Source organism: Haplochromis burtoni, unplaced genomic scaffold, assembly GCF_018398535.1.
Source record: "Haplochromis burtoni strain Fernald_Lab_line unplaced genomic scaffold, NCSU_Asbu1 Contig_129, whole genome shotgun sequence".
NCBI lineage: Eukaryota > Metazoa > Chordata > Actinopteri > Cichliformes > Cichlidae > Haplochromis > Haplochromis burtoni.
In genome coordinates this window covers 438,629-466,345 of record NW_024582490.1, presented here as the reverse complement: position 1 = coordinate 466,345, position 27,717 = coordinate 438,629, and the positions used below count along the sequence as shown (strand labels likewise).

General features: G+C 39.7%; 2 protein-coding genes across 3 annotated transcripts in view; both read right to left on the bottom strand.

Moving 5' to 3' along the window:
* The window catches only part of pwp1 (PWP1 homolog, endonuclein), a 12,302-nt gene extending 8,999 nt beyond the window's left edge, over positions 1-3,303 (bottom strand). Inside the window, exons 1-9 of the mRNA XM_042224150.1 lie at positions 3,038-3,303; positions 2,840-2,898; positions 2,594-2,751; positions 2,422-2,507; positions 2,193-2,289; positions 1,955-2,065; positions 1,717-1,847; positions 598-668; positions 3-89 (exon numbers count right to left, since the gene is read on the bottom strand). Of these exons, the coding sequence (XP_042080084.1) occupies positions 3-89; positions 598-668; positions 1,717-1,847; positions 1,955-2,065; positions 2,193-2,289; positions 2,422-2,507; positions 2,594-2,751; positions 2,840-2,898; positions 3,038-3,103 (866 nt within the window). The 5' untranslated portion in view covers positions 3,104-3,303. The remainder of the gene's footprint in view (positions 1-2; positions 90-597; positions 669-1,716; positions 1,848-1,954; positions 2,066-2,192; positions 2,290-2,421; positions 2,508-2,593; positions 2,752-2,839; positions 2,899-3,037) is intronic.
* Positions 3,304-4,073: 770 nt separating this feature from the next.
* On the bottom strand, positions 4,074-26,985 carry ano6 (anoctamin 6). Of its 2 annotated transcripts, XM_042224153.1 has the most exons (20): positions 26,698-26,985; positions 18,263-18,333; positions 17,824-17,952; positions 15,041-15,106; positions 14,672-14,959; positions 12,946-13,059; positions 12,728-12,843; positions 12,497-12,631; positions 12,301-12,403; positions 12,043-12,103; positions 11,738-11,883; positions 11,520-11,597; positions 9,219-9,447; positions 8,967-9,136; positions 8,786-8,883; positions 8,184-8,314; positions 7,841-8,046; positions 7,387-7,586; positions 5,752-5,859; positions 4,074-5,643 (listed from the first exon to the last, which is right to left on the bottom strand). In XM_042224153.1, the coding sequence occupies exons 1-19, from the start codon at positions 26,780-26,782 to the stop codon at positions 5,787-5,789; spliced, it is 2,499 nt and encodes an 832-aa protein (XP_042080087.1). In that variant the 5' UTR covers positions 26,783-26,985; the 3' UTR covers positions 4,074-5,643; positions 5,752-5,786. The 2 variants fall into 2 exon arrangements, with proteins under 2 accessions (XP_042080087.1, XP_042080086.1); XM_042224152.1 differs by having other exon boundaries at positions 4,074-5,859.
* Between the last annotated feature and the right edge of the window lie 732 nt (positions 26,986-27,717).

Here is a 27,717-nt window from a genome sequence, read left to right as displayed (position 1 = left end):
TGTGTCTGCGCAGGGTTGTGGCTGGCTTGCCTTGAGACATATCCCACAAGATAACAGTTTCATCTGCAGAACCGCTAGCCAACACGTTCCTAAGAAAGAGGGGACTGTGTTTCAGGAAAGACCCACTGATGTACAGATACGTACAGTTATACCACATGCATCTAATATAAACAAAGTATATGCACATCTCTCAGCCTCAAGTAAAGGGATTCAAGTATCTCTGAGACTTGTTTACAAGTGGAAGGAAGAGTGGATCGTGTGATTGAAAGATGAACTGATGCAGCATGTTTAAGTCTGTTGTGGTGAAGAGAGACCAAAGTGGGAAGGCAAAGCTGTCAGCTTACTGGTTGACTTGCTTTCCTACCTTCACCTATGATAAGAAGCAGGGTGTAGAGACTGAAATAATAAAAGCTCAGATAAAAGCTGAGGAAATGAGCTTCATTTACAGGAAATCTGGGCTCTCCATTAGAAATGGGTCAATTTTCCGAGCGTAAACAGAGGCCTGTTCATCTCTGTTTAGACTCCTTGCACCGCAACCCACATGAGAATAGGTGGTAGAAAATGGATGAATGCATATTAATGCAATCTGATACTGACTTGGCCAGCTGGTTCCAGGATAAATCCAGCACTGCATCTGTGTGCCCCTCAACAGGTTCTGCTGCTGCCCCCTGTTATTTTTAGAAGAACAGACAGAAACCGTTAATTACCAACTCAGTCTCAGCCTATATTAAACCCTTCAGAGCTTACTAAATGGACTGGTACTAATATAGTGCTTTCTACTAGAGCTGGGTATCTATTTGATTTCTATAACTGAATCGATTCAATTTTGACTCAAACAGTCAGAAATATTATAATTATGATCATTTATCAGTACATATTCACATTTTTTATATGTACAAAAACAAATCTGTCACTTGTGAGACTTCATTAGAGGTGCCAGCATCACAGCAGATGCCTTTGTGTCAAAGTAACTGAGGATAAAACACAGAAAAACATGAAGATTTTCCTGTCCTGACTTTTTATAGCAGATAACCGCCTTAAAAATATTCTGCAGTAGATCAAAAACTGAAGAAAACCACAAATCAACATATGAATATTATCTGATACTGCTAAAGTGAAGCAGAGCAAGGTTACAGCGGCCGACAGAACTGTACACAACGGTAGACTGGTGCGTAATGAGCAAATGAATAATGCAGAATATGGAGACTTTTGACGGTAAACTGGTCTCTGAGTACACTGAGAGAGAGGGCTGTGCAGGAAGTGTGATTTTTATCTTGGTGGAAGCAAAACAGTGAAAGTAAGAGGGAATTCATGACAATGTTTTTCAAACGTGAAGCGTAGTTTTGATCTTCTTTTGTTGCTGGTTCAGTAAATTTTGGTCAGAGAGTGACGAAACCTGCAGCTTTCAAATCTGTAAGACGTCAGCTTTCACCTGATGTCGCGTCTATGTACGTGCTGGCAGGTGAACGAGGGGATCCGCACACATTGTTTACATCTTTTTACCTGCTCTCATTTCCTTATTTAGTTGTTTGGCAGTTGTTGAAATAGTTTTGTGAGTTTTAACCTGAGATTCTGATATTTCTGGTAAAATACATTTACATTTAAAAATCAATTCAGGATTTAATGAAAGCGATAGAAATTCACACACTCTCACTCTGATGGGCATCTGAGGGTCCAATTTCTTGCTGAGGATAAAACCACTAATTAGGTTTTTACCTTTTTGCTCTTCTTTTTCTTCTTTGAGGCTTTTTTGCTCCCCAGAGAGAAGGCCGGCTCTAAACAGTCCACTACATCCAGATCCCACACGTCTATCTGAGGGGTCATGTTGCCCACAGCTGCATAGTTAGCTGCAGGGTAACACATACACAAACAGGAGACAGTGTTTGCTAAAAGGTCCTATACAACGAAACAAGAGACTTTATCTACATTGCATTTATCATTGATGTTTTCTTACATGTTCCTTCTGCAGGATTTGGGTCAAAATTTAGCCACTCCACACACAGTGGATAGGCTGGCAGCAGAATATCGTGATGAACATAAAGGGAGTCCTCCTCTGAGTTGTAAACTGCAAAGTAACACATTTAGCTTATTTTAAGCCACAGCAGCAGTATCCAATGAACAAAATTTCCTTCTATTTGCTGAAGACAATCCTCTGTTATCTGTCCATTAAGTCAGTAAATGAAGGCATTTACCAAAGATTTCCAAATTGCAGCAATCCTTCTCTGCTTTGCCTGCCAGGATCAGGTTGTCAGTGGGTTTGATTTGAAAGTCCTCACGCTCATACTGGTCCTAGGAAGGAAGTTATCCAAAATAATTAACACAAATTTCTTGCACTGGAAAACAAATGAGGGGTTTTAAAGTTTATAGCAGCTCCTCAGGCACAACACAGAATGCATGCACTTATTTTTGGAGGCCACTCACTGTGTCTTTGATGGTGATGTAAGGATCCTCCTCATTAGAGCTGAACACTGTGAGTCCAGCCAGGCTGTCACCAAGATTAGCGGTCACTAAAACAGAGGCAGAGCACCAGAAGATATGGGATGAAGCGGCAAAACTACTCAAATAACCAAAGAGCACCTTGCCCCTTCCTCACCTGCGTCTTCTTCATCATATTTATCCAGGCCATACTCTGCAAGCTCATCCCCCTCCTCCTTTCTTTCTTCACTCTCATCCTGTGGCACTTCAGCAGTATCACTCTCTTCAGCAGGTACACCCTCAGCATCTTCTTCTTCGTCCTCAGCTGCCAGTTCCCTGGGGGCATTCAAAGAAGTAAACAAAAAGTACATGACAGCAGGCACAGTGTGATGGGATACACGGGAGCAGTGAGCCTTTAACATACCCCAATTCTTCTTTCGCTTCAGTGATGATTCGCTGGAGCTCCTCCTGGCTCAACTCAACCTAGAGTTAAATTTTAAAAGTGGCTTTATTATTTTAAAATATATATGCCATTTACTCGAGGTTCAATACGTGTAAAAGTTTGGGCACTACCATGTTGACAGATTAGCCGCCGGTCGGCTAACATGCTAATGTTACTTACTTTATCCGGGGTTTCCTTGGCAACGCCTCGTTTTACCCACCCGATACAAGTAATCTGGGAGCTCATTGCGGACAAACTGTGCAGTTTATGTACTCAAAACTTTATAAACTACAAACTAAAAGACTATTTAACCTCAGGCACGCACACTGGGGGCGTACATGTGAGTTTCACTGGGTCCTGCGACGCGTCTTGATGGCGTTTGAGGAGCGTTGAAAAATCTGCCTGATCAAAAATGTAGCAGAGAAACTTGACTTCTGAACTGGGATTTCTAAGAGGAATCCCTCAAAAGCAGAATGTCAAAGTAATCCCACTTTGAAGAAGTTTAATTATACATGTAACGCCTGAGATTTATATAACAAAAATAGTGTAATTTCAACAGTATGTTTCAGTTTTACTATTTGTTGAAGAAATTCTGCTGTAGTACAAGAAAGAAATCTGTCAGCACGACTTAAATAGCAAGAAATAAATAAGCTGTAAATAAGAGTTCTCTTAAAAAATCCCACAAAAACTCTGGACCCATTGCTAACACAATTTCCATAGCAGGTAGTGAAAAAGGGAATTTTTCTGTCATTTGTTTATCAGTTACTTACTTTGGTGTAATACCAATGGCCACGTGGGAGCTATTTATCAGTAGGGAAAACTGTAAAACTTAAATGAAAAAGTAGTAAAAATTCTTAACATTTTCCAAAGCTGTCTAGTAGGCTGGATTGTCTTTGCAGGCCAGGTCAAGCCCCCCAGCCTTATGTTTGACATCCCTGCTGGTTTTAGAGTTTATTTGGTCAGGTGACCATTAAAATTAAGGATAATTTAGACAGTGCTGTGAGGCTTTCTAAGGTAGCTGCTTCTGCTAAGTATCACAGAAGTTTTTGCTGAGTCTTTGATTTTTGCCTTTCTGTTGTGATTTAAAGGTGCACCCCCTCATCTCAGTATAATGGCCGTGTTTAATTTTACTAATGTGAGCACTACACTTGTATTCATATCAGAGTTGAGGGCTAAATGAAATGTATGACATAAGACACGAAATATGCTTTTTATAGATATATATAAAAAACAATTTAATGACCGTATAAAACAACAAGACAATAAAGATATTGATATATGATACTGTTACTGGTGATTATACTTACGTTCAGGACAAAGTGGATTAAAAGAGGTACTTTCATGACTGACACGGGATAACATAAAAAGGCCTGAACCATCATTTCAGAATAAAAAATGAAGTGCAGTGGTCATACACAAGACTTATATTCACCAAAGTTTTTTCATAGGATATATTATGTTTTCCCCACTTCAACATATTTTTTATATACAAAACTTGTTGATTATTCTCCTTACTAGAACCCCCACCTCACAAAATAAACACATGTAAAGTTTAAAGGGGACAATCTCCTGCACATTTATGCCGTGCAACATTGTGAGCTCTTTAACAGAGGTGACAAAAGCATTATACCAACACTGCACATCTGCATTTTGCAATATTGGTGATTATTAAATGTGTGCGAAAGCTGTACACACCCATGTGGAGGAAGGTGGACAGAGTGAGATGCTAAAGTGAGAACTGCTCTAGTCTGATATACCCAAAACAAGCAAAAAGAATAGCATAACTAAAAAAAATGCTCAAGATTAATGTATCCTTTGGTATGACTTGAAAGGTCATCTCTGTAACAGCCAAGAAAAATATGTGAAAGAGCTGAAAGAAGGAAAAAAAAACTAAACGATTCACAGTTGAAAGCACTGATTTGACGTCCTTACCTGCCTTTTCCCCCCTTTTGAATAAATCCGGTTGCAAAAGTCAATGCATAAAACATACAGCATGGCAATTAATTTAAAATTAAAAAAAAAATCACCAATGTGCTAAATGTTACATTTTTCTTGATTTTAGTATTTGTGTTTTGGTCTTTAACGTCAAGACGGATTTGTGGTTTTTGTAATTTAAAAAAAAAAAGTTACAATTCACATTTCTTGAGCCAAAAGTTCATATTTGGCATTCTGCTGCAGCCTTTTCCACCTGTGCTGTTATCTTTATATTTAAAGGGACTGCTAAATTTATTTCACCAGAAAAACAAGACTCTTAAAGTGCGTTTTCACCACCAAACACATCAAGGCAGTCCAGGGCAAGAAAATAGTGGTTAGGGAAGACTACACATCAGTGGTTTTTCTGGTTTATCCGTTCGCCGTCCTGCAGTTCCTCAAGGATGGTGTTTCCTGTCAGGCAGTTCATGCTTTATTAACTTGGTAATCATAATATTATTGTAGGGTCTACATTACAAGATAAAGCCCCTTGAGGTGACTGTTGTTGTGATTTGGTGCTGTATAAATAAAACTGAATTGAATACAGAGAAAAAGAACACTCTTCTTGTGACACACTTAAAAGGTTCTGCTTTCGTGTCCCATCCGTTTTCATCCACCTCCAAGTCCTACTTTTGTAAATGCTCAGCTTTCAGTTTCAGTTTCAGTTGCCTTCAAACGTTTGGACACCAGCTTCAGGTTGGTCTCGTGGAGGATCACCTGGGTCAGGTATTTTTCCCGTTTGATTTGTTCTTTAACAGCATACGGGACGTCGGGGATTATGTAGGCCAGATGAACTTGGTAAAATAAACAATGTGCTGCGAACACACACACACACAAAAAAAGAAGTGAACACTTCCATTGGCATGTTCTTAAATTATCCTTTTCTGACGTGATCGGTTTCTATTTATTTAGTTTCTACTCACCTCCACAACAATTATAAAAGCCATTTTGGCAGCGATCACATGTGCCAGTAGAACATGTTGTATTCGTACTGTCTTTGGTGCCCGGGGGGAAACCGATAATCTCGATACCTGTAAGAGAAAAGTTTTCAGTAGTTTTCTTCAAACCCGCACTGATTTGCCATACATTTGTTTCTGTATTTCTCAGCTTTAATCTTTTTTTTATGACTGCAGAATATAATTTGTCTGTGCTTGATTATATGAGTATAAGTCAGGCCACAGCTGCTCTTCACCCTTCTCCACTCTTTGGTTCGAGCTCAACAGTTTTTCAGTCGTTTCTGGAATGTTTTGAAGCTCATTTGTGTTCACACGCTACTAAAGCCCATCTCGTCAACCTCCAGCATTACTCGGTCCATTCCTCGACTCTGATCTGGACTCTGTCGTTGCCCTGCTGAAACCAAGCCCTGCCCCCATGCCTAATACCAAAATAGCTTTGGTCTGCATTCCTCTCTTGTCCTTAGTCTGTACTCCCTCCCTCAGCTTAGTCATTCTCCTTGCATTTTTCAAGGCTACAGATAAAACTTCTTTTCAGTAAATCTTATAACTGTGATTAAATCAGGTTGTCTTGCACATACTTGCAGGGACTGTTTGCTATTTACTTGCACTTAAACAAACACATATGCGTGTATAGGTTTCTGCATGTTCATGCATATATGATCCAACTAAGGTTAAATAAAAACTCACAGTCAACTCACTTAATTGGAACCTTTTTTTCCCCAAGTTACATACATTCAAATACGCTCACTGGCCACTTCATTAAGTACATATTTTTCAACTCCTAATTAAGGTAAATATCTTATCAGCCAATAACCTGGCAGTAACTTACTGTATTTAGGCATATACACAATATCAAAACACCCTGCTGAAGTTCAAAGTGAACATCAGGATGGAGAAGAAAGGTAATTTAAGTGGCTTTGAGTGTAATAAGGTTTTTGGTGCCCAATGGGATGATCAGAAACTGCTGATCTACTGGGATTTCCCCACACATCCATTTCTAGCTAGTTTAGAAGATGGTGTGAAGAAAATAAAATATCCAGTGAGCTGGAGGTCTCTGGGGAAAAAACACCTTTGATGTCAGAGGTGACGAGTCAGACTGCTTTAGAGTGCACAAACTCACGAGACTGGAAAAACATTTCCTGGTCTGATGAGTCTCCATTTGGAGGGTACGATTAGAACTGAGCATAAACAACATGAAGGTATTGCTCCATCCTGCCTTTAAATCAGTTTAGGGTGCTGGTGGTGTAATGATGTGGGAAATATCTTTTTGGGACACTGAGCATCATTTAAATGTTACATCTTACCCAAATATTGTTGCTGTGGTCTTTTCTCATCATAACTAACCATGTCACAAAGCTCAAGCAATCTCAAGCCTAAAAATGACAATAAATTCACTGTACTTAAATGGCCTCCACAGTTACCAGATCTAAATCCTATAATGCACCTTCATAGTGGAGTTGATCAAATCTGCTGTGTGATATTCTTATGTCCAGATGGACTAACAAACAAAAAGTTTAAGCCCTTGTCCTTCCAGTCCACCTCGCACTATCTAGAAAGTGTGGAAGCTAATTTTAAATGAAAATGATGATTCAGTCTTTGTACCTGCAAGTGGTTAGGTTGGGAGGCGTGTAGATATATTCATCATCAACTGGGTGAAAATCGTTGGTACTGAATACCGACAGCGAGCTGTTGATGTAGCCCTTCATGGTGTTTTCAGTATTATTGCCGTAGGGGTACACTGAGAAAGACCAGTAGTAGACCAGCCGTGGGATCATGTCCGACGTGAAAGCAATGATCATGGCCTGTTGAAACAGACAAACATCAGGGCACAAAGTTAATGCAGAAAAAGCAGAAAACTGGTTGTAAAAGTTAAAATGTGAGACTTTTCTTTTTGCACAACATTTTTCTTGTTTTTTTGGCAAACATATAGTCATTTTGGGCTGCGGATAATAACTGTGGTACAGTTATAGTAGTTAGCTAAACTGAAGGGCTGAGATTGTAATCGCCTGTAAAATGAGTTAAAAAAAATAGCGTCTGGGTGTAATTATCAGCTTACATTTGTTACCACAGCCAGGATAGTGATGCCTTGAAGAATGGGCTGCCAGGCTCCTATGTGCTGTGCCTTCTCTGGCACATCACGGCGAAACTGAGTGGTGATTTTCCAAGCATCAACCCGAATTTCTATTATATTGTTGAGCAGAGCCAGGGCCGGAGCCAGAGGGAAGGAGGCCACAAACAGGGTCACAAAGCCAAATTGGATGGCTGTAAGGAACAAGAGGTTTCCCAGTGCACCAGGTATTAATAAAATAATCGATTATTCTGTATATTCAGGTTCTGTTATCAACAACAGCAGCTGCAAATATAACAGACAAAGTGCCAATAATGTATTGCCATCTCACCCATCTCAAGGTATTCGTAGAACAGTCCTAGTTTTGAGCTGGGTTGGAGCTGGTAGTCCTGCTCCCAGCGAGGAATCACTTTCTCCGATGTCACATGGACACAGTGGCGATAAATTAAATTCTTCAACCACCTTGAAAGGATGGAAGAGATGGCGTAAAGTAACAGTAAGTAAGTATCGTTGCCTATTTATCTAGTCGATTTGAACACTGTTGTAAGCGACATATCGTGTTTATTGAGCTAAATCTTTCTGTGAAGTCACGACCTTTGAAAAGAGACATCCCTTTGACTAAATTGAAAGAGATGCTCATGCCAATTAGCAATTTTCTGTTCATTAGAGGTTTGGCAGCTGTCCAAATGGTTGACTTAGTTCAAGCTTAAAATACGTAACGTAACAGATAAAAATGTAGTTGACATATAGACCACTTCAGCTCAAATGGACTGGATTTAATTGAAAAGTTCGTAGAATTGTTGAGGAAAAAGTGGGTCCATTCACTTTTCAAGCAAATGTATGTATACAGTAAAAGGACAGCTTTTTAAAAGATGGCTAGTTAGCGTTCAACCTCATCTCAACAAAAACAGGTCCTAGATTCCGAGTCCTTACGGTATCAAGACCTCCTGGATGTTGTTCCAGATGGCTTTTCCACCCATGATGATTGCCAGCTGAGTCGTCAGCTCAATCAAACAACCACCCGGATCACACTGCAAATCGAAGACACACATTGAGAGCCATGGATATCTAGCTATTTACTTGGCTATGTAAACACTTTATGGACTAATAGTACCTCCTCATTTCTGTATTTTCCCAAAAGATAAACAGGCTTTCCTGGATAGCCAACTGCTTTCCCCTTTGCAAAGGCGATGTAGAAACATGAGGAGTAATAGTTGACAAATTGAAAGAGGAACATCTTCAGAGTCAAGCTGTTCTCATAGTCCGTCTTGGTTCGTGGAAGTTCTGTTATTGTGTCGGATATGAAAAGACTGGATTAGGTTATTTTCCATTGAGGAAAGACAGTACAGTTGGATGTTTAACTCACCGAAGTCTGTGATCCAGATGGCGACCCGCTCATATAGAATATTGAGGATCATGATTACAACAAAGCTAATCAGTGATGCTGTGACAGAAGTGGCCATCTGAGGTGTCACATACTCCTTTATTGGCTCAGCAATTGTCAAGTTTGTATTCCTCAGTTCACGAGAAAAAGTAAAGAAGACAGCCAGGCGGTATACAGTGATGGCCACAACAGATGCCAGGATCAACATTATCTAAAGGACAAAATCAGTAAAATAAATAAATAAATAAATAAATAAATAAATAAATAAATAAATAAATAAATAAATAAAATAAAATAATTACAAATTCTTTCTGACAGTCAAGAGATGTGGAGAAAGACAGCTGGAATAACAGGATGCTTGAAAACATGTGGAGTCAAAGAGGAAACTGTTCCATGTACCCTAACTACTTTTATAGATCAATACTTCCTGCTCAATATTACATTGGTTAAAATGGACATTTTATTTTAAAGCAAAATTTGGTTTTTTTGTGAACTGAAACCATATTATATAAATAATAGTATATTCATTATTATCAGGATGTCCTAAAAACTCGCTGAAAAGCCTTCAGCTAATCCAAAATGCTGCAGCAAGAGTCCTGACAGGGACTAGAAAGAGAGAGCATATTTCTCCTGTTTTGGCTTCCCTTCATTGGCTTCCTGTTAAATCCAGAATTGAATTCAAAATCCTGCTCCTCACATACAAGGTCTTAAATAATCAGGCCCCATCTTATCTTAATGACCTTGTAGTACCATATCACCCTATTAGAGCACTTCGCTCTCGCACTGCAGGCTTACTTGTTGTTCCTAGAGTATTTAAAAGTAGAATGGGAGGGAGAGCCTTCAGTTTTCAGGCCCCTCTTCTGTGGAACCAGCTTCTAGTTTGGATTCGGGAGACAGACACTATCTCTACTTTAAGATTAGGCTTAAAACTTTCCTTTTTGCTAAAGCATATAGTTAGGGCTGGACCAGGTGACCCTGAATCCTCCCTTAGTTATGCTCCAATAGACGTAGGCTGCCGGGGATTCCCATGATGCATTGAGTTTTTCCTTTCCAGTCACCTTTCTCACTCACTATGTGTTAATAGACCTCTCTGCATTGAATCATATCTGTTATTAATCTCTGTCTCTCTTCCACAGCATGTCTTTTATCCTGTTTTCCTTCTCTCACCCCAACCGGTCGCAGCAGATGGCCCCGCCCCTCCCTGAGCCTGGTTCTGCCGGAGGTTTCTTCCTGTTAAAAGGGAGTTTTTCCTTCCCACTGTCGCCAAAGTGCTTGCTCATAGGGGGTCATATGATTGTTGGGTTTTTCTCTGTATCTATGAAGCGCCTTGAGGCGACTTTGTTGTGATTTGCCGCTATATAAATAAAATTGAATTGAATTGAATATCAGAACAAAATTAATTGGCTTGCAGAACAAACTTTCACTACAATAATTAATTTTTTTCTTTGTGACTTTATTAGTGTCTCACAGCACTGTGGAAGAATTTTGGCCTGCTCTTCTTTACAACATTGCTTCATTTCATTGAGATATGTGGACATTTGCTTGTTTACAGTTCTGTTCAACTCCCACCACCGCATTTCAATGAGGTCTGGGACATTGTGACACCTTGATTCTTTGGTCCTGTGGTTGCAAAACAAGCCCAAACCATCACCCATCTACCGCCATGCTTCACAGTTGGTATGGGGTGTTTGTGTTGAGATGCTGTGTTTGGTTTTCTCCAAACAATTATCTTGTGGATAATAGCCAAATATCTCCACTGTAGTCTCATCTTTACAAAAGGGATCGTTACAGAAATCATGTGGTTTGTTCAGATACAACTTTGCAAACCTAAGCTGTGCTGCCATGTTCTTCTTAGGAAGAAGATACTTTCTCCAGGCAACCTTCCCAAACAAGCCATACTCCTTTGTCTTTTCTTTGGCTTTTACTTTTGTAGTAGTGCTCTCACTTGCTAATGAGCAGTTAATAGTGCATTTGACTAGCAGCACGTGGCTATATATTTAACCTCTTAATTCCTATAGAAACAATAAGGTTGTACATAGTTTTTCAAATACTGTTTCTTTGTTTGGCTTACTTTCTGTTAAATAAATAATAATCATTTTAAGGCCTTCTAAGGATTAGACGTTTTTCTTTCCATGCTGTTATGTAAAATAATAAAATTAAAAGAAGGGTATACCTTAAAAGGAGTTTATATATTGTTCTCACTATTCCTGTTGTGTATTTCTTCTTCTTTGTAAAAAAAAAAAAAAAAGTAGACACAAAAAAGACATTTAATTCATGACTCACCCAGAAAATGACTGTTGTCATTCCTATCGACACACGGACACATCGTCCACAGGCTGTGTATGGCACCTTTTCCTTCACCTAAATAGCAGACATAAATAAAATGAAATTATGAACCTCAGCAACAATATTTGAAGAGGTGAAACTCACTGATGCATTGTAAATGGAGAAAATCAAAACTCAAGCTGAGATTAGCTGGAGAAAAAGTATGTGGGATTTACCCCTGTAATGGGGTTTTTCCTCTCATAGATACATTTGGCTTCATATTCTGGGCGAGGTGGCTCTTCCTGTTCCAGGAACTCCACAGTGTCCCACTCGTACTCCAGCTCTGCCTGGTAGCGCTTCCAGAACTCTAGGAACAAAGTCACTGCACAAAGCGAAACAAACACAGGAAACAACAAGCCAGGCAGTTATAAGAGAAGGAAGCGCAATATAAATAGGGTGTTCTATTAATAATACCAAAGATGATGCAAAAGCAAAGATAATAACAGAAGATAAAATCTGGTAGAAACTGTATCAAACTTACCCCAGACTGACATGAAAACTGCAAACACTAACGTTCCAAAGTTATCAAATATGCAAAGATTCTAAAAAGAGAGAGAAAGAGATAAAACTTCAATGGCAGCTGCAGCTGTGTCACAAAGTAAAACAGCAGCCACACATTTCACTATGCAAATCTGGCAACAGTGCTACCTACTGTGAGGTGAGCGCTGTGCTGCAAAGTATACTGAGCAACATTAAAGACAGGAAAAGATGCATTCAAATACAATAAAACAGAACTCACTTTCGAAGTGTTACAGGTGCTGTTTAATGTCCAGTATTGGCACGTGTCACACTGTGGACACATGACTATTTTTCCCCCAATATCAGGGTCGCACACTTCTTTGCTGCAGCATTTCAAAGACACAAGACAGACCATTAAAGAGCATTTTTTTTTAAATATTTAAAATCATTAAAGAGAAATAAATTGTTTGTAGTACCTCCAGGTGCTGGTGTCCCGGGTATAGTACCCGTAGAAGAAACAGCCAATCCCAACAACAGCAGCCCAAGTGAGCATTCTCGTGTAGAAACCCAACCAGGCAAAGTAGATGCCAATCTTCTCCCCGTAGTAGTTCCTGTCAATAAAAATAATTAGAGTTATTAATAATTACTACTAATTTTTCTTGAACAAACAGAGAAGACAATTTTTTATGCACAGAAAAAAGATTTACCGTATGAGGTCCAGCGGTTGGATCTTGTAGAAGCTTTTGGGATGAGCCCATTCTTCATAGAGCAGGTATCTTTCATTGGGACACTCTGGTTCTTGGGACTTGACATTGAACCGACACTGACATGACGAGCAGTGAAGCCATTGACATAACATAGTACAGCTTGGCTAAACAAGACAATACGCAGTATGCAAAATAAAGCAGAAAATATTGTGGCTTACATCGTGGATGGGATAGGCCGCTTTGTAAACTCCACTGTCCAGCAGTTTGGTGATGCCAAACTTCTTTATGTTGCCTCGTATCTCATAGGGGGCTCGGCTCAGGATGTAATACGCCTAAGAAAAGAGAAAGAGTCAAAAAGTTATCATTCTACTATTTTATAATACATTGATTTTTTTCTTCATAGACAAAACCATCTCTGTCAATCTAAAAGGAGTTCTTGACTTTTTCAAATCAAATAAAAAACTATAAGATAATTATATAATTTCTAACAACGGATATTTGTTATTTTATTTAAATGAGTGTCTCAAGTGTTCTAGGTTTGGAATCATCACTTTGGAAAAAAAACTAATGAGGAAATTGTCCAATTGCATGCAGTTCTTTCCGTACTGCAGTTGGGGAAAAAACTGGATTCGACAGAGCACCCTGCGTCTCTGACTTCTTTGCATTTAATCATTAGTTATTGTATATCTCTGGCTCTCTTCCACAGTGTGTGTCTTTTGTCTTTTTTCCCTCCTCTAACCCCCAACCAGCAGATGACTCCTCCTGCTTGAGCCTGGAGGTTTCTTTCTGTTAAAAGGGAGTTTTTCATTCCCACTGTCGTCAAGTGCTTGCTCAAAGGAGGTCATCTGATTGTTGGGGTTTCTCTGTATTATTGTAGGGTCTTTACCTTACAATATAAAGTTCCCTGATGCAACTGCTGTTGTGATTTGGTGCAATATAAATTCAGTTTAACTAGAGCAGATCACCTTCCTCCACCTCTACTCCAACATCCTCCTCTGTCACACCAACCCTCTGCATGTCCTTCTTCTCTATGGTCTTGCTCTTTTCCTCCTGCCTCCCAGCTCCATCTTCAACTTTGAACTATCCCTCCAAATGCAGAAACCACCTTCCTCTCTAGTTTTGTCTCCAAACTGTTCAACCTAAGTTGTCTATTTGACATACTCATTTCTAATCCTGACCATTCTGGTCACTCCAATGAAAATCTGAACATCTTTAACTCTGTTACCTCCAGCTCCACCTCCTGTATTTTTGGAAGTGCCATAATCTTCAAACCATACATCATATCATCTTGTAAATCTTCCTTTTCACTCTTGCTGCTGTGCTTCTATCACAAATCACCCCTGACACTCTTCTTCACTTGCCTTGTGCACTGCCTGTTGCCTTGGATGCTTGAACCCAGGTATTTAAATCCATGTACATTTAATATCTGCACTCTTTAAACTTTAACATTTCCACCCGTCTCTTTCTCAGTCGCACATGCATTCAGTCTTGGCTCTACTGATCCCATGTATCCGGTGCATACCTTCACCTCTCCAGAGTCTCTTACGCCTGTTTCCTTACATACCACTTCAAAATAAATTGTTATGACAGCAAACCATTACTAAATCATTCACCTAGGAGCATAAAAGTTTTTGTTCTTGGTCCAAACTTGTATTTTCCAGTCCTGCTAACTTTTTCTCCACTATTTTAATGTGCGATTTGTGAAAGTATACGTAATATGTTGTACATAAGACTTAAACCACAAATTCATGGAAAAAGTTAAGTTAAGTTTTAAGATGACTATTATTTCAAATCAAGTTCCTTTAAAATGAAGGCATTTTAAGGTTGTCTGTGAACCCTGACTTTAGTGATTTTAACATGAAATTCATAAATCCATTGACATATTTATGTGTAGGGAGAGTTGCAGGCAGCCTGAACTTATGGCAGCTACATGGAACCACCTACCATCCTGCTCCTCATCGATGGAGTGAAAAAGAGATCTTTGTCCTTGATACAGAAGAGATCTTGTCGATCCTTCTCAAAGGGGGCGGTGAAGAACTCGGACTCCTTACTGATCAGTTTCTCATCGGGATAGAAGTGCTTGGTGATGCAGGAGAAAAAGCGCAACGGGGAGGGGCGGGCCGGCATGTCGTTGGGCTGTATGGGAAGCTTGATATGCAGGACCTCGGCATAGGTGCACAGCACATCCCATGGCATGTGAACTTTCAAAAACATGAGTTTTTCATCTAAAACCTGCAAACAAAGAGAGAATTCAGTTAAAGTAAGAGATACGGGGACAGAACCAGTAACCTCCAGGCAAGGACATCCACTTACAGACTGTGTGGCCTCCAACTCCATGCCCATCTTCATCAGGCTGGCCTCAAAGTATTCTCGCCGTCTCTAAAGAATAAGACAATAAAAAAATAAATATCAAATGCAAATTAATCGCTGGATACAGCAGATACTTTCATGGCCCCTTTAGTTGACTGATTTATGTATTTATTATTCAAAAAGATGTACTAAAAACTCGATATAATACTGTAATACTGCATCATGTTGCTCTCCTGGTGCAGGAACTGCGCTCTGTCTTCGGTGTATTCATTTGGTGAATAATTTGGTATCGCTAAATTGTCACATTCAGCACCTCATGGACACTTTCAAGGAACTGTTAACGAAGCAAAGCTAAAAATAGCTTTAGTCTTTGTTAGTGCTAACTTTGTTAGCAGAAAGATTACTCATTGAGAAACAGGAAATACCACAATTGCATGCGATGTATATAGACAATCATAATAATTCCATTTAACCAACAGCATGTGAAAGAACCACGCCTTCCCAGCAGTCAGAGCAGAATAAGGTTAAGCAACCTGTGTTTGACCAAAGTTATGCTCTGGAACAACAAAGTTAAGGGAGTGACTTCTAGGGACTCTCCGCTTCCTAGATTTCTTATGAATATAATGTTTCCTCAGTTCTAATAGACTTAGGAAATTTGATTTCCTGTCATGTGCTAAACAAGGGATCAAAATAGGGAAGATATCAAGATATGCTACAGATTCCAAACAGGAAAGCTCCCAGTAAGCTGCTACAGAGCTAAAGGGATGACTAGACAAATGTTAAAGGGAGACAATAAATGCAAGGAGTAATGTAGCAAGTGGAAACAAGGGAAGTAGAACTAAACATAAAGTGCAAGTGACAAGACTATCAAAAGGAAAGAGGAAGCAACTAAACACAGAGACAATGACCCTGACATCTGAACCTGCCACAGAAGGGAAAGGCTAAAAAAAACCCTCGAGACCAAACCAAACAACCTAAAGCAGAATAGTAACTGAAATCAGCATTAACGGAAACACAGAACTAAGACTCAAGATGTTCAGGAACGAGTCAATCAAGAATAAACAGTCAAACTAAGAAACAAACGTAACATTAACGAATAGAGAGGAAATCTCTAGTCCGGAAACTGAGTCCAAAGCCCAGGACTGTGATACTTCCAGTAACTTTATAGGCAAATCTTTTCCAAGGAGCTCAGTAAAACTGGCTGATCAGCTTTTACGGACATGGAGCTGGGTTGCAGCTGTCTACACCCACTGCCTGTATTTATTCACAGCTCTCATCTCAATCAAGAGGAAAACATGTGGCACTTCTTTTCTAACAACAGCATATTCATTTCCAAGCATTATATTATATACAAACCTGACTGTAAACCTGTTGTGAAAGAGGACAAACAAGCCTGGATATGCCAGTTCATCCTTCAGTCTAATACTAATAACAGAAACCAGACCAGGAAGAGTTGGTCTTCTTTCTTTCTATTTTTCCTTCTCTTCAGTTACAAACCAACTGACTTTGTTTTGTGGCGGTTTAACATTTTTGCACCACAAAATCTAAAAACATAAATTAAAAATTACTCATGGCCAAACAGATCTGTTCTGATGATGAACTTTGAGCATCTAATTGAAAAAATGATGCTCTTCATTAGCTCTCTCAAGGAATATAGCCAGGAGCACCTCACAGTCAGAATCTAATGCTTCATATCCTGGATAATTAATATTTACAGACAGAGGGGAATAATATGAAGCCACAGACTGACAGACTAATCCAAGTGCAAACAAAAACTCCATTTACAAATAAGAAACAGACTCTGCCATTTGTATGAGTAATAAATAAAACATTGAGAAAATTTTGGCTATATACATTCGCCTGCATGCACTTTGTGTATACGTTATGATGTTAGATTATTCTATTAGAAGAATGTTGTTATATAACTCATTAGGACACATAAAATGCAGTCAGATCTTAAAGTTAAAACGAAGGCATTCAGATAAAACCCATTGGGAATCGAACCAGAGAGTCACTGGTGAAAAGAATAGACGCTCAGAGATCAAATGTCAATACTAACACTCTAAATCTAACATCATAACTACTCTCCATGGATTCTGAATGCTGGCATAGCAGGCTGTTTGCAGTCCCCGAGCCTTTAACACCACTGATCACACCGGTCTTATATGACAGGTTGTTGAACTAGGTTGGCATCACTTTTCTTAAATGGTTTTGATTATATTCTGATAGCTAAAAATCATTAATAGCTAAATATTCTCACTAGAAGCGCTTTGGTCCAACTCTCCAACTATCTGCTACTCTCCTGGCCATCTACTTAAGAGCTTTAAAGGCATCTCATATGTTACTATGTTGACGATGACAACCTTAACATTACCATTAACAGTTGGATATCTTTAAATGTCCTCCATTGCAATTCTTTTTCACCCGGACAGCTTCTTGAAGGTCAGTAATCACACTGACATAACAGCTAGGCTTGCCCGCACTCACACGTCACCTCGAATCTTGCTTCCCTTCACCAGCATCCAGTGAAATTTAAAATTGATTTTATCATTTTATTAATGAGATATAAAGACCCGTATATCCAGGCTCCCACATACATACCAGAAACCACCGTGTTTTACAAAGAACTATGCAAATTAAGCTTTTTATTACTATAATGTCATCTCTCTGCTATGCACTATTTACTCCACTTCGCACCGTTTGCAGTACACCCAGTATCTTTGGATTTAATGGCATGGTGCGTTTTACTAAAATGCTCAATAAGGTTAAAAGAAAAACAAGCTTACCTTGCGTCTCTGTAACACATGCCTCTTCTCATATTCCTTCTTTTCCTCATCTTCATACGCCAGGACAAAGTCAATCCTCCTAACACCATCATTGAAGAACAGGGAGTCTGGTTTGTCATTAAACTCTACCTGAGGGGAAAAACAAGGCTCACTGGGTAAATCTACAGGATGAAACTCATACTCCTCTTCCTCCATAATGTCATACTTGTTGAACATAATCACAAGTAAATGTCCAGCTTGGAGACAGTCGCAGCAGAAACAATGTTAACGCTGACCTGGACCTGCCTATTCAACGTGTAACGTAGGTCAACAAACACTGTAACGCCCTGCTCTCCTCTCCCTCCCCCTCTCTCACCACACAGTCCGACCCACTAAGTTTTAGTAAAGCTCATAATATTATGTTAGGGGTTTAATGTTACTTCATTGTCTGTTGACTCACCTCTTGTGCTTTAATTACGTTTCCTCCTTCTTTGATAGAGTGATAAGTTGGTAAAAACTCCTCTGGGTATACTGCAAAAAAAAAAAAAAAGAAAGAAGAAGAAGATTGCATATATAAATAGGAATGCAAATGCAACAATGAACAAAGAACAGACATGCAGTTTTGGACAGAGGTTTGCATAAAGTTATCATGGGCATGAATATCAGGGAATTTGGGGCTTTTAATGATTTCTTTGGCTTGTTCTTTCTCCAGAGTGGAATGATGATACAGCATTCATCTTTAAAAACAGGAGTGTGGTGCACAAGTTTGAGTTTCTTTTGGATTTTCTCACAGAGTAAAAATTATACATACAGACTCAAATATTCAGATACTCAAATTAGAGCAGGGCAATATGGCCAAAAATATTTATCACGATATACATTTGAAAATTTGCGATAACGATATAACTGACAATATAATTGATACTAGACAAAATACTTTACAACTCCACAACTTTATTAGTGGAAAAAAAACCCATCAACGTATTTTCACTTAAACAAGCAGCTGTTTTTTATGTGCATTAAAGTTATATAAAAATGTAACAGTGCAAATTCCTTGCTGTCAGTTTAACCAAAATGCATTTCCAGTGGAAATTGGCCGACATATCCTCAGCATAACCATGTATAATATCCACAAAACTTAGAAAGAGGTTATACACACACAATACGGTAATATTATGTTGAAGCACAGTACGTATCACTCCGCGAGGCTCCTGCCTACGATAGCCGTAATGCTCCGACAATCCATCAAGCGGTGCGGCTTCGTAGCTTAGCAAAGTCGTACTAAAACATCTGACAGATTTTCGAGCGCTGTGTACCACATAAAATCGTTTCGAGGTCAGTAAACACAACCAGAATTCATACATAAGGCACACGGGATTATAAGGGGCACTGTCGATTTTAAGAAAAAATCAAAGGATGTATTTTAAGTGTGTTGTATTTTCCAAAAAACACGGTAATAACGACGGCCCGCTAGCATGCGCTACCAAAAATAGTGCTTTGTTGTGTATCTAATGGATGAAAGATAAACCAGTTCCACACCACTAAAGTTGCAGCATTTTTACAAACCAGTTCTGGTTCATCCGTTTCATTCAGTGATCCGCTTTCACTCTTCTCATTTCCCGTCACCGGCACGCTTTTTCCTCCATGTGCATATGAAAACAAAGGCACTGCGCATGCGTGTTTTACCCATATTCTATCGCGATATTTCATTTTCTTATCATTGCCCAACATTATACCAGTATTACCGTGAATGGTATGATATGGCCCAGCCCTAACTCAAATATATAAATGCGCTTCAATCTTTAATAACTTGGCAGAGGTTATGTGATTGTGATTGACTAGAACTGGTAAATGGACTGGTTGGGTGAATGATGATTCACCATTCATATAAGCACTTTTAACAGTGGTTAATTGCTTTCTGTTTAACATTCACACTCCGATGGATGCATCATTGAGCAACTTGGGGTTAGTATCTTGCCCAAGGATATTTTGCACATAGACTGAAGCGCCAACCGATTAGTGGATGACCTCCTCTACCTCCTGAGCTACAGCCACCCCAAAATGGTAGTTTCTCTTTGCTAGCACAGAAATAATTTGTTTTTGTCAGCAATCTTGGACCAATACTTAAAACAAAATTGAAGGAACTCTGAAAATCTAACTGTCACAGTCCTGGGTCAGTGACCCAGTGTTTTGAATTTAGTTTTTTTCATTTTTGTTTTCATCATGGTTCATGACTATTAGGGGTTTGGTTTCTGTTTTGTATTTCTAGATCTTTAGTTCTCCTGGCTTTGTGATTTCTAGTTCTTTGGTTTAATTCTGCCCTCGTGTTTATTCTCTTGTTCCCCTGTCGGTCGTGTCTCATGTCATTCCTGTCCCTGTACTCCGTGTTCCCTCTGTTCAGTATCAAGTCTGTGTCTCTGTGCCTGTCCTGGTCCCACGTCTCCTGTCTGGTCATCTCTGTCCTTATGTTCCCTCTGTACCGTATCAGTATTATCGTAGTGTTAAGCTTGTGTCTCTGAGTCCGTGTCTGTGCGTACATGGCGTATTTCCTGTTTTATTTTGATAGTGTGTCTCCTATGCCAGGGTATCTAGTTTTGCCTTCCCTCGTCTCATTATGTCTGATTTGTCCCAGCTGTGTTTCTTCCTGTTTCCTAATCCTCACTTCGTGCTGTGTTTTCAACCCTCATTTTCCTGTAAATTTCCTCGCTCTTAGTTCTGGTTTGTTTCCTCAGGTTTTCTAGTTTTAGGTTTCAGTGCCCAGTTTAGTGTCTAGTCCCGTATTGGTGATTTGAGTTTGTTTGGTGATGTTATTTCTATGAAGAATTTTCCCAGCAATAAACCTGCACTCTGAGTTTAACTCGCTAGTCTTGACACTAAGGAGGAAAACTGTCATTGTCACTAATTGTCACAACTTTGGAAAGACATTTCTAATTAATTGCAGATTCCAAGATCGTGCAAATGCTCCCTTCATTTCCCCAGATTTGAAGGATAGGTCGGGTGTATACTTCGTGGCCCAACCTATCCCAGAATTCATAGCGCGTCCCAGCGCGGCCCTGCTCAGTTTCCAACTAGTTAGTTTTTATATTACTCTTATTATTCTTTCTGGGTCACAAAATAAACGTTTAACATATTTTCAGGCGAGAATGTAGCTGTGTGAACTTCAAATATCTGCTCAGTTTATCAAGACACCGCATATTTTCAAAAGCGCTCCGATGTTTTCGGAGGCGTTTGTTACTCACCAGCTTGATAGCTAGCCGGGGCTCAAGGCTCACTAGAGCCGGTGAGAACACCGGACTCCCGGTGTTGTGCCAAAAAGTGATTTCCGATGTTTCCGTGTGTTTTTTATGTGTAATATTGTTACGTATGTTGCTAAATAAACTTCGGTGAACAGGTATTACAAAGGGGTTATATATAAAATTTAAAAATTACCTGTTTCTCAAGTATCTTTGTAACTGTGTTATTGTAATTACATTATAATCAATCACCTTCCTTTTGTCCACTTAAAATATCTTTACAGAACTATTTTTGCATTTGTTGCAATTACAACTGTCCTCTTGGCCAGATTACTCTTAAAAGAGACATTTTTAAAGTAAACAAGAATTTTTTTTAACTGCATAAATAAAGGATACATAAAACTCACTGCCAAAAACTGATTGCAGCTTCTACCTTGTTACAGGAATGGTAAATGGCCTGTATTTGTATAGTGCTTTACTTAGTCCCTAAGGACCCCAAAGCGCTTTACACTACATCCAGTCATCCACCCATTCACACACTGGTGATGGCAAGCTACATTGTAACCACAGCCACCCTGGGGCGCACTGACAGAGGTGAGGCTGCCAGACACTGGTGCCACCGGGCCTTCTGACCACCACCAGTAGGCAACGGGTGAAGTGTCTTGCCCAAGGACACAACGACTGAGACTGTCGGAGCCGGGGCTCGAACCGGCAACCTTCCGATTACCTTCCGAGGTGGCTGTAGCTCAGGTGGCAGAGCAGGTCAGCCACTAATCAGAAGGTCGGCGGTTCAATCCCAGGCTGCCTCCTGGCTGCATGTCAAATATCCTTGGGCAAGATACTAACCCCATGTTTGCCTACTGGTGGTGGTCAGAGGGCCCGGTGGCGCCAGTGTCCGGTAGCCTCGCCTCTGTCAGTGCGCCCCAGGGCAGCTGTGGCTACAATGTAGCTTGCCATCGCCTGTGTGTGAATGGGACTAGAAAAGCACTATACAAATGCAGGCCATTTACCATTTACAAGACAAACTGCCAACTCTTGAGCCACCAAATGTTGTTTGTTGCTCAAGATGACTTGATATAATTCATGAGGGATATATTTGACATATGTTTCACATATTATAGACCAACAAGTTTTTGGCAAATACCGGAAATCAGTTTTTGGCACAACACCAGCAAATCGTTTTCAAACCCACGGCCGTCTTTCGCTACTCAGGTTAAACATGATATATAAGTCACTTACAAAACTTAAAAATGTTATTGTTTGGCTTTTTTCAGTATATTATTTGTTCCTGATTAAATCTGTTTGGCTGAGATTAAAGTTATAGTTTTTACACAGCTGAATAAACATCAAGCAGACAATTGATTATCAGAAGTGTGAGATGCTTTACGTCCAGTGGATGCATGATCTGATTAGTCGACTAATCGCAAAAATAATCAGTGACTAGTCAACTATCAAAATAATCGTTTGTGGCAGCCCTAGTTAGGATTTTCAGGAGAACATACAAACCAAGGCTAAACACTGCTTTGAACTGGAAACTGCTGGAACACCACAGTAGAGTCTGTTTTGCATTGCCGTTGACTGAGAGGAGGTGCAAGGTCAACTGAAATTTGCACCTGCCCACATAAACCAGATTACGCCTGGCGAAAGGTTTTATGGTCTGAAGGAGAAAAGTTGTATAGCCATGACAGCAATGACAAGAGGTGTGCTTGGAAGAGTAAAGGTGAGGCTTTCAAACCCAAGAACACTGAACACGCTCTGGGGGCTGTTATGCTGCCAGCGGTACTGGTGCATTACAAAAAGTGGATGGAACAATGAAAAAGGAGGACTAGCCCCAAATTCTTTAACTTTACCTCAAATCTGTGGCTGAATTATTGAAACAATTGGGTGTTATATGTGTGTAATTTTCACCATGTGTAACCAGTTCTTGTTTATTTTAAAGCCATTAAATATGCATGCTGTAAAATCATTCCAGCCAGATAATTCACTGAAAGCCTGAAATTATCCATGTCCAGTCAAACATCCAAATGTCCATGATTAAGTGGATGCAGACTAAGTACTGCAGAAGATGCATTACTAGCAGATTATATAGATTTTATATTGTATGAACTTCTGTTGCATTTATAGCACAGAAGTTATGCTGCTATTATTTCTCTTTTAGTCTTTTATTTGCAGTTTGACCTGCATCTCATGTTTGTCCTAATACATATCTTTGTCAGCCACAACAGAGAGGATGAGTGTGTCTGTACGCCTGCTGGGGCATGCACATAAAAACAGACACGGGTGTTCAAATGTCTGTGAGGAGATTTTGATTTCATTGGAGCTCCACAAGATAAAATCATGGGAGGGCGCAGCTGTGAAGGCAATGACAGATATGGACTGAAAGCACGGTTACAACGCTGTTCTTTTACAGCGTTGTCATATGGTCATAAACCTGTTATGAAAGGGCTGATGCTCATATACAACTTTAGCAGAATAGCGCTTTATGATTTACAGTTCAGAATGGTCCTCATATATCTCTATATCCGAACTCTCTGTCACTCCAGTGTCTGAAACAGGCCATTTTGGGTCTCGTCCCTTTAAGTTATCTTTGACCAACAGGTGGGTGGGGACAGCCATGACTGAGTGAGGGGATTCCCCTTAAAGTAGAATTAAACAAACATAAAAAACAGAATAGAAGTGTGTGCCCTAAGCTTTTGACTCATAAGGACTGGATGCACATATTCTGACCTTATTTTGTGAGACTTTTGGCCATGTTTAATGTAACTATCTCTCATACTACAGCAAAAATGTGCCAGAGAATAAGGAAAAGCATGTGTGCCCTTTAAACTAAATGTGTCTAAAATATCAGTTTAGCCCATAAACTAGGTAAATTATGCTCTCTAATAGGTGTACATATATGTTTATGCATATACTACTGATTATAACAGTTCTGTATAGTTGTGTACAGTACAGTAACTTATAGTTACACTGAGTTAAGGTCCTACAGTACAAATGGTTTAGTCACCTAAGGTAAACAAAGCAAAAGGTAAGATCCCATATATTATATTAAGAAGGTATCTACTTATAGGAGCTTATTGTTGATGGAAATATGCATCAGTAGGCTGAAAGAGCAGTTATTCTTGAACGTTTTTTCTGGCATTCCCCACTTTAGAGCCCAGAAACAGCTCACATACTCCACCCAACCACTTTTTCAGATGCTGTAGAAAACAACTGAAGTTCATTTTCAATTAAATCAGTGAACTCTTGTTTGTTTTGCCTACAAAATGACTCAACTGGAGCTTCATTCCCTATTCCATTCCAGCTTTTTATTCCCCACCAGTCTACAGCATTCTTAAGGACTACTGACCCGCTTTTCTTTAACCTTTGTTTTCCACTGAGTTATAGCTAATGCTCTAGCTCTGCAGTGCTCACTGAAGCACCACAGACTGCTTTTCACTTCCTTTAACATCACACTCTCTCGCTGATTTATTGCTTGCACAAAACGTCCTACTCACCACAATTGTTCTATAAATCCCCTGATACAAAATAGAAATTCCGCTGCTCAACATACATACTTTCCCACCACAGACTACGTCAAAACAAGAAAATACATAATAAAAATAACACTGCAGCCTCTCCCATTTGCCTCATAAATCTTTTGTCCCTTATTTCAAAAAAACAGATGACCTAAAAATCAAATATGGGAAGTCTTGCAGTGTTTCCATATAAAGTGGAAAAGAAAACTAACTGGAGACAGATGTTGTTTTCATAACACAGGCCATAGTAACATGCTGAGGGAGCGTGAGGAAGAAACACTGCTCTTAAAATCAACAATTTCTCCTTTGAAAGTCTTCAAGCAGGCTCACGGTCTGACTTCTATACTGCAGTCATCCCACAAAGTGCAGTGACATAACATACAGCCCGGGTTTTAAGCAGTTCAGACAGACACACATTCATCTGAAATCGTCAGTCTCCGAACACAAAAAGCTTTTACAGAACTTCTGCAACCATAACTGATTCAGAAAGTGTGAGTCATTTGAAAAGCATGCAACTGAAATCTTTTATTTTGTCAGAAACTACTAACCCAGTCGCAGGCTACTTCCTTCCTTAGAGTACATCCGACACATCAATGTACAAAAAAGAAAAAAGAAAAAAAAAGGCACATGTAACAATGAGAGGAAAATGGATTATTCCTTAAAAGAAAAAAAAACAGCTTTTGAAGCATTGTGGTGCCTAGGTATGTGACCTTAAGGCGTACATAATAATAATTTTGAATGGTAAAAATGGTAAATGGCCTGTATTTGTATAGCGCTTTACTAGTCCCTAAGGACCCCAAAGCGCTTCACACATCCAGTCACCCACCCATTCACACACACATTCACACACTGGTGATGGCAAGCTACATTGTAGCCACAGCCACCCTGGGGCACACTGACAGAGGCGAGGCCGAAGATGGTTAAAAAAAAAGTATCTTACGAAACGGCAGGAGTTGCTTTTCTGCTCGATCTCAGGGGAGGTTTCACAACAGATAAGAATCGAGAACCAGCTCTATTGCAAGTCAGGACACAAATCTGGCTGTATATTTTCATGAAAACCAATAAATAATTATTGGTTTTCATGAAAAGTGCTTAAACCTGATTTTCTCATCTTCGTTCGATCGGTTCAGTAAAATGGGTACATCCGGTGCACCTTCAGCAACTGTGTCAAGCCTGTATTGAGATCATGCATCATGCTTACTGAAGCATAAAAAAGAAAGCTGGGTAAGAAGCCAAAGTGACTGACACCACCTCAACCACAGCCAGTGTGACCATTTTACATTTGACGTTCATTAAGACTACTTTGTTGGTGAATGCACTGACCACCACAGTCCTGTAAAATGATTGTAATGAAACGAACCCTCCATTAGACTAGAGTGCCTTTACAGTGAGATGCTCTTCATGATCTATTTTATGATCTTATCTTATGATCTATTATCTAAGACATCAGTGAACAAAGGGAGAGAGAAAAAACATGTCATCGATAGGCCTGCGTCACTTTAGATGAGACAGGTATGATATAGATTTCTTAGAAACACTGCAGCAGAATCTACTCTGGGTACAGAGATGAAGACGAGCCCAGGAGACATTCTGTTCAGCAGCGGAGTTATGGTTTCGGTTTGCAGAGTCAGGAATGTGAAAAATCCGAACAACAAAAGCTCGCTGAGAGGTGTTTCTGTGTGGTAGCAAGGGAGATCTAGGAATACCGAGAAACTATAGTCATTTGTAATCTTGGGTTCTTGGGTCCGAAGCTGTATTGTGCACCACACCTCCACTGGTGCTCAATTGTCTCTCTGCACATGCCCATTCCTGATCAATGTGTAACACTGCACACCGTCATCTATCCTTGAGCAACACTGTATTTGCGCCATACTGGGACTACATATTATAGAGTAAAAAGTAAATATCTTAACTATACCGGAGTGCAGAATACATAAGAGAAAGGGGACTTTGTTTAAAGGAGTTACAATAGTAATAATTTCTCCACTACAGAGTAGCAAAAGATGAGTTCCCGGAGATAACGTGGCCTAAGAATATCGACAGCTGTCTCGATAAGGACCCACAGCATCACGAGGATAAAACCCAGACCGAGTCCGCGCTCCGGAACAGCATGCAGACAACTGTTGCAAAAGACCATGTTCTCTCACCAACTTCCTCATCTATCATGCCCAGCTCTATATCCCCCAGATCCTCCATGTCGGACTCCATCTCGAGGATGTCGTGGTCGCTCATAGTCCTGCCGACAGCTCCAGTGTCATCACTTCCCAAACAAAAAGTAAAAAAAAAAAACCTATACACCCGGAAACCAACAAGCGTGCCGATTCTCACTTTGATTTCAAAGCACAGCCTCCGCGCATTCTTGCTTCAGTTCACAGCGTTGGTTCAGTGCGCGTAAAGTTTTCATGCAGTGACTTGTACGAGTGTGAAACGGGTGGGGCTGGAGGGGGGCGGGGGAGGAGGAGGAGGAGGAGGAGAGTGTTCAAATAAAAGTTGGTTATCTGACGCTGTGTAGCTTTCTTCTGGTTTGTACCCATCAACATTTTCATAATTAATAATTCTGCGCATGGACCTCAGCTCTCCAGGCCTTGACCAGATACTTGTTGATATAATTCACATTCAATTTAAGAGAAAATCTTCTATCAGTTACACAACTTTCTTTTAAAAAAAAAAAGTCTCCAGTGTTTTTTTCCCCCTCTAATGAAACCTTTTATTAGCAACTACAGTAAACAATGTCAGCAACTAATACAGGGACAGGGGAGTAAATATGTAATGTAATCTTTTATCATAATGCTCTGTTTCCTTTTTAAATGCTATAAACTGTTTGGAGTGACTGCATTTGGGTTTGCGGATATGATACAGCGCTGCGAAGAAGTAATTCCAGAGCATCTCAACGTGATTTAAGTCCAGATTTTGATCAGATCACTTCAAAACACTTTATTTAACCTATTTATTTAACCTATTTAACCTACATAACCCAGGTGTCTTCTGGCAAATGTGAGACAAGCCTCTGTGGTTTTATTCTTGGAACTCTTCCATGGATGCCATTCCTTCCCAGCCTCTTTCTAATTGTTGAATCATGAACTCTGACCTTAACTGAGGCAAGTGAGGCCTACAGTTCTCTTGATGACGATTTTTGTTTTCCTTTTTTTTGTTTTTAAGCCAGTTTG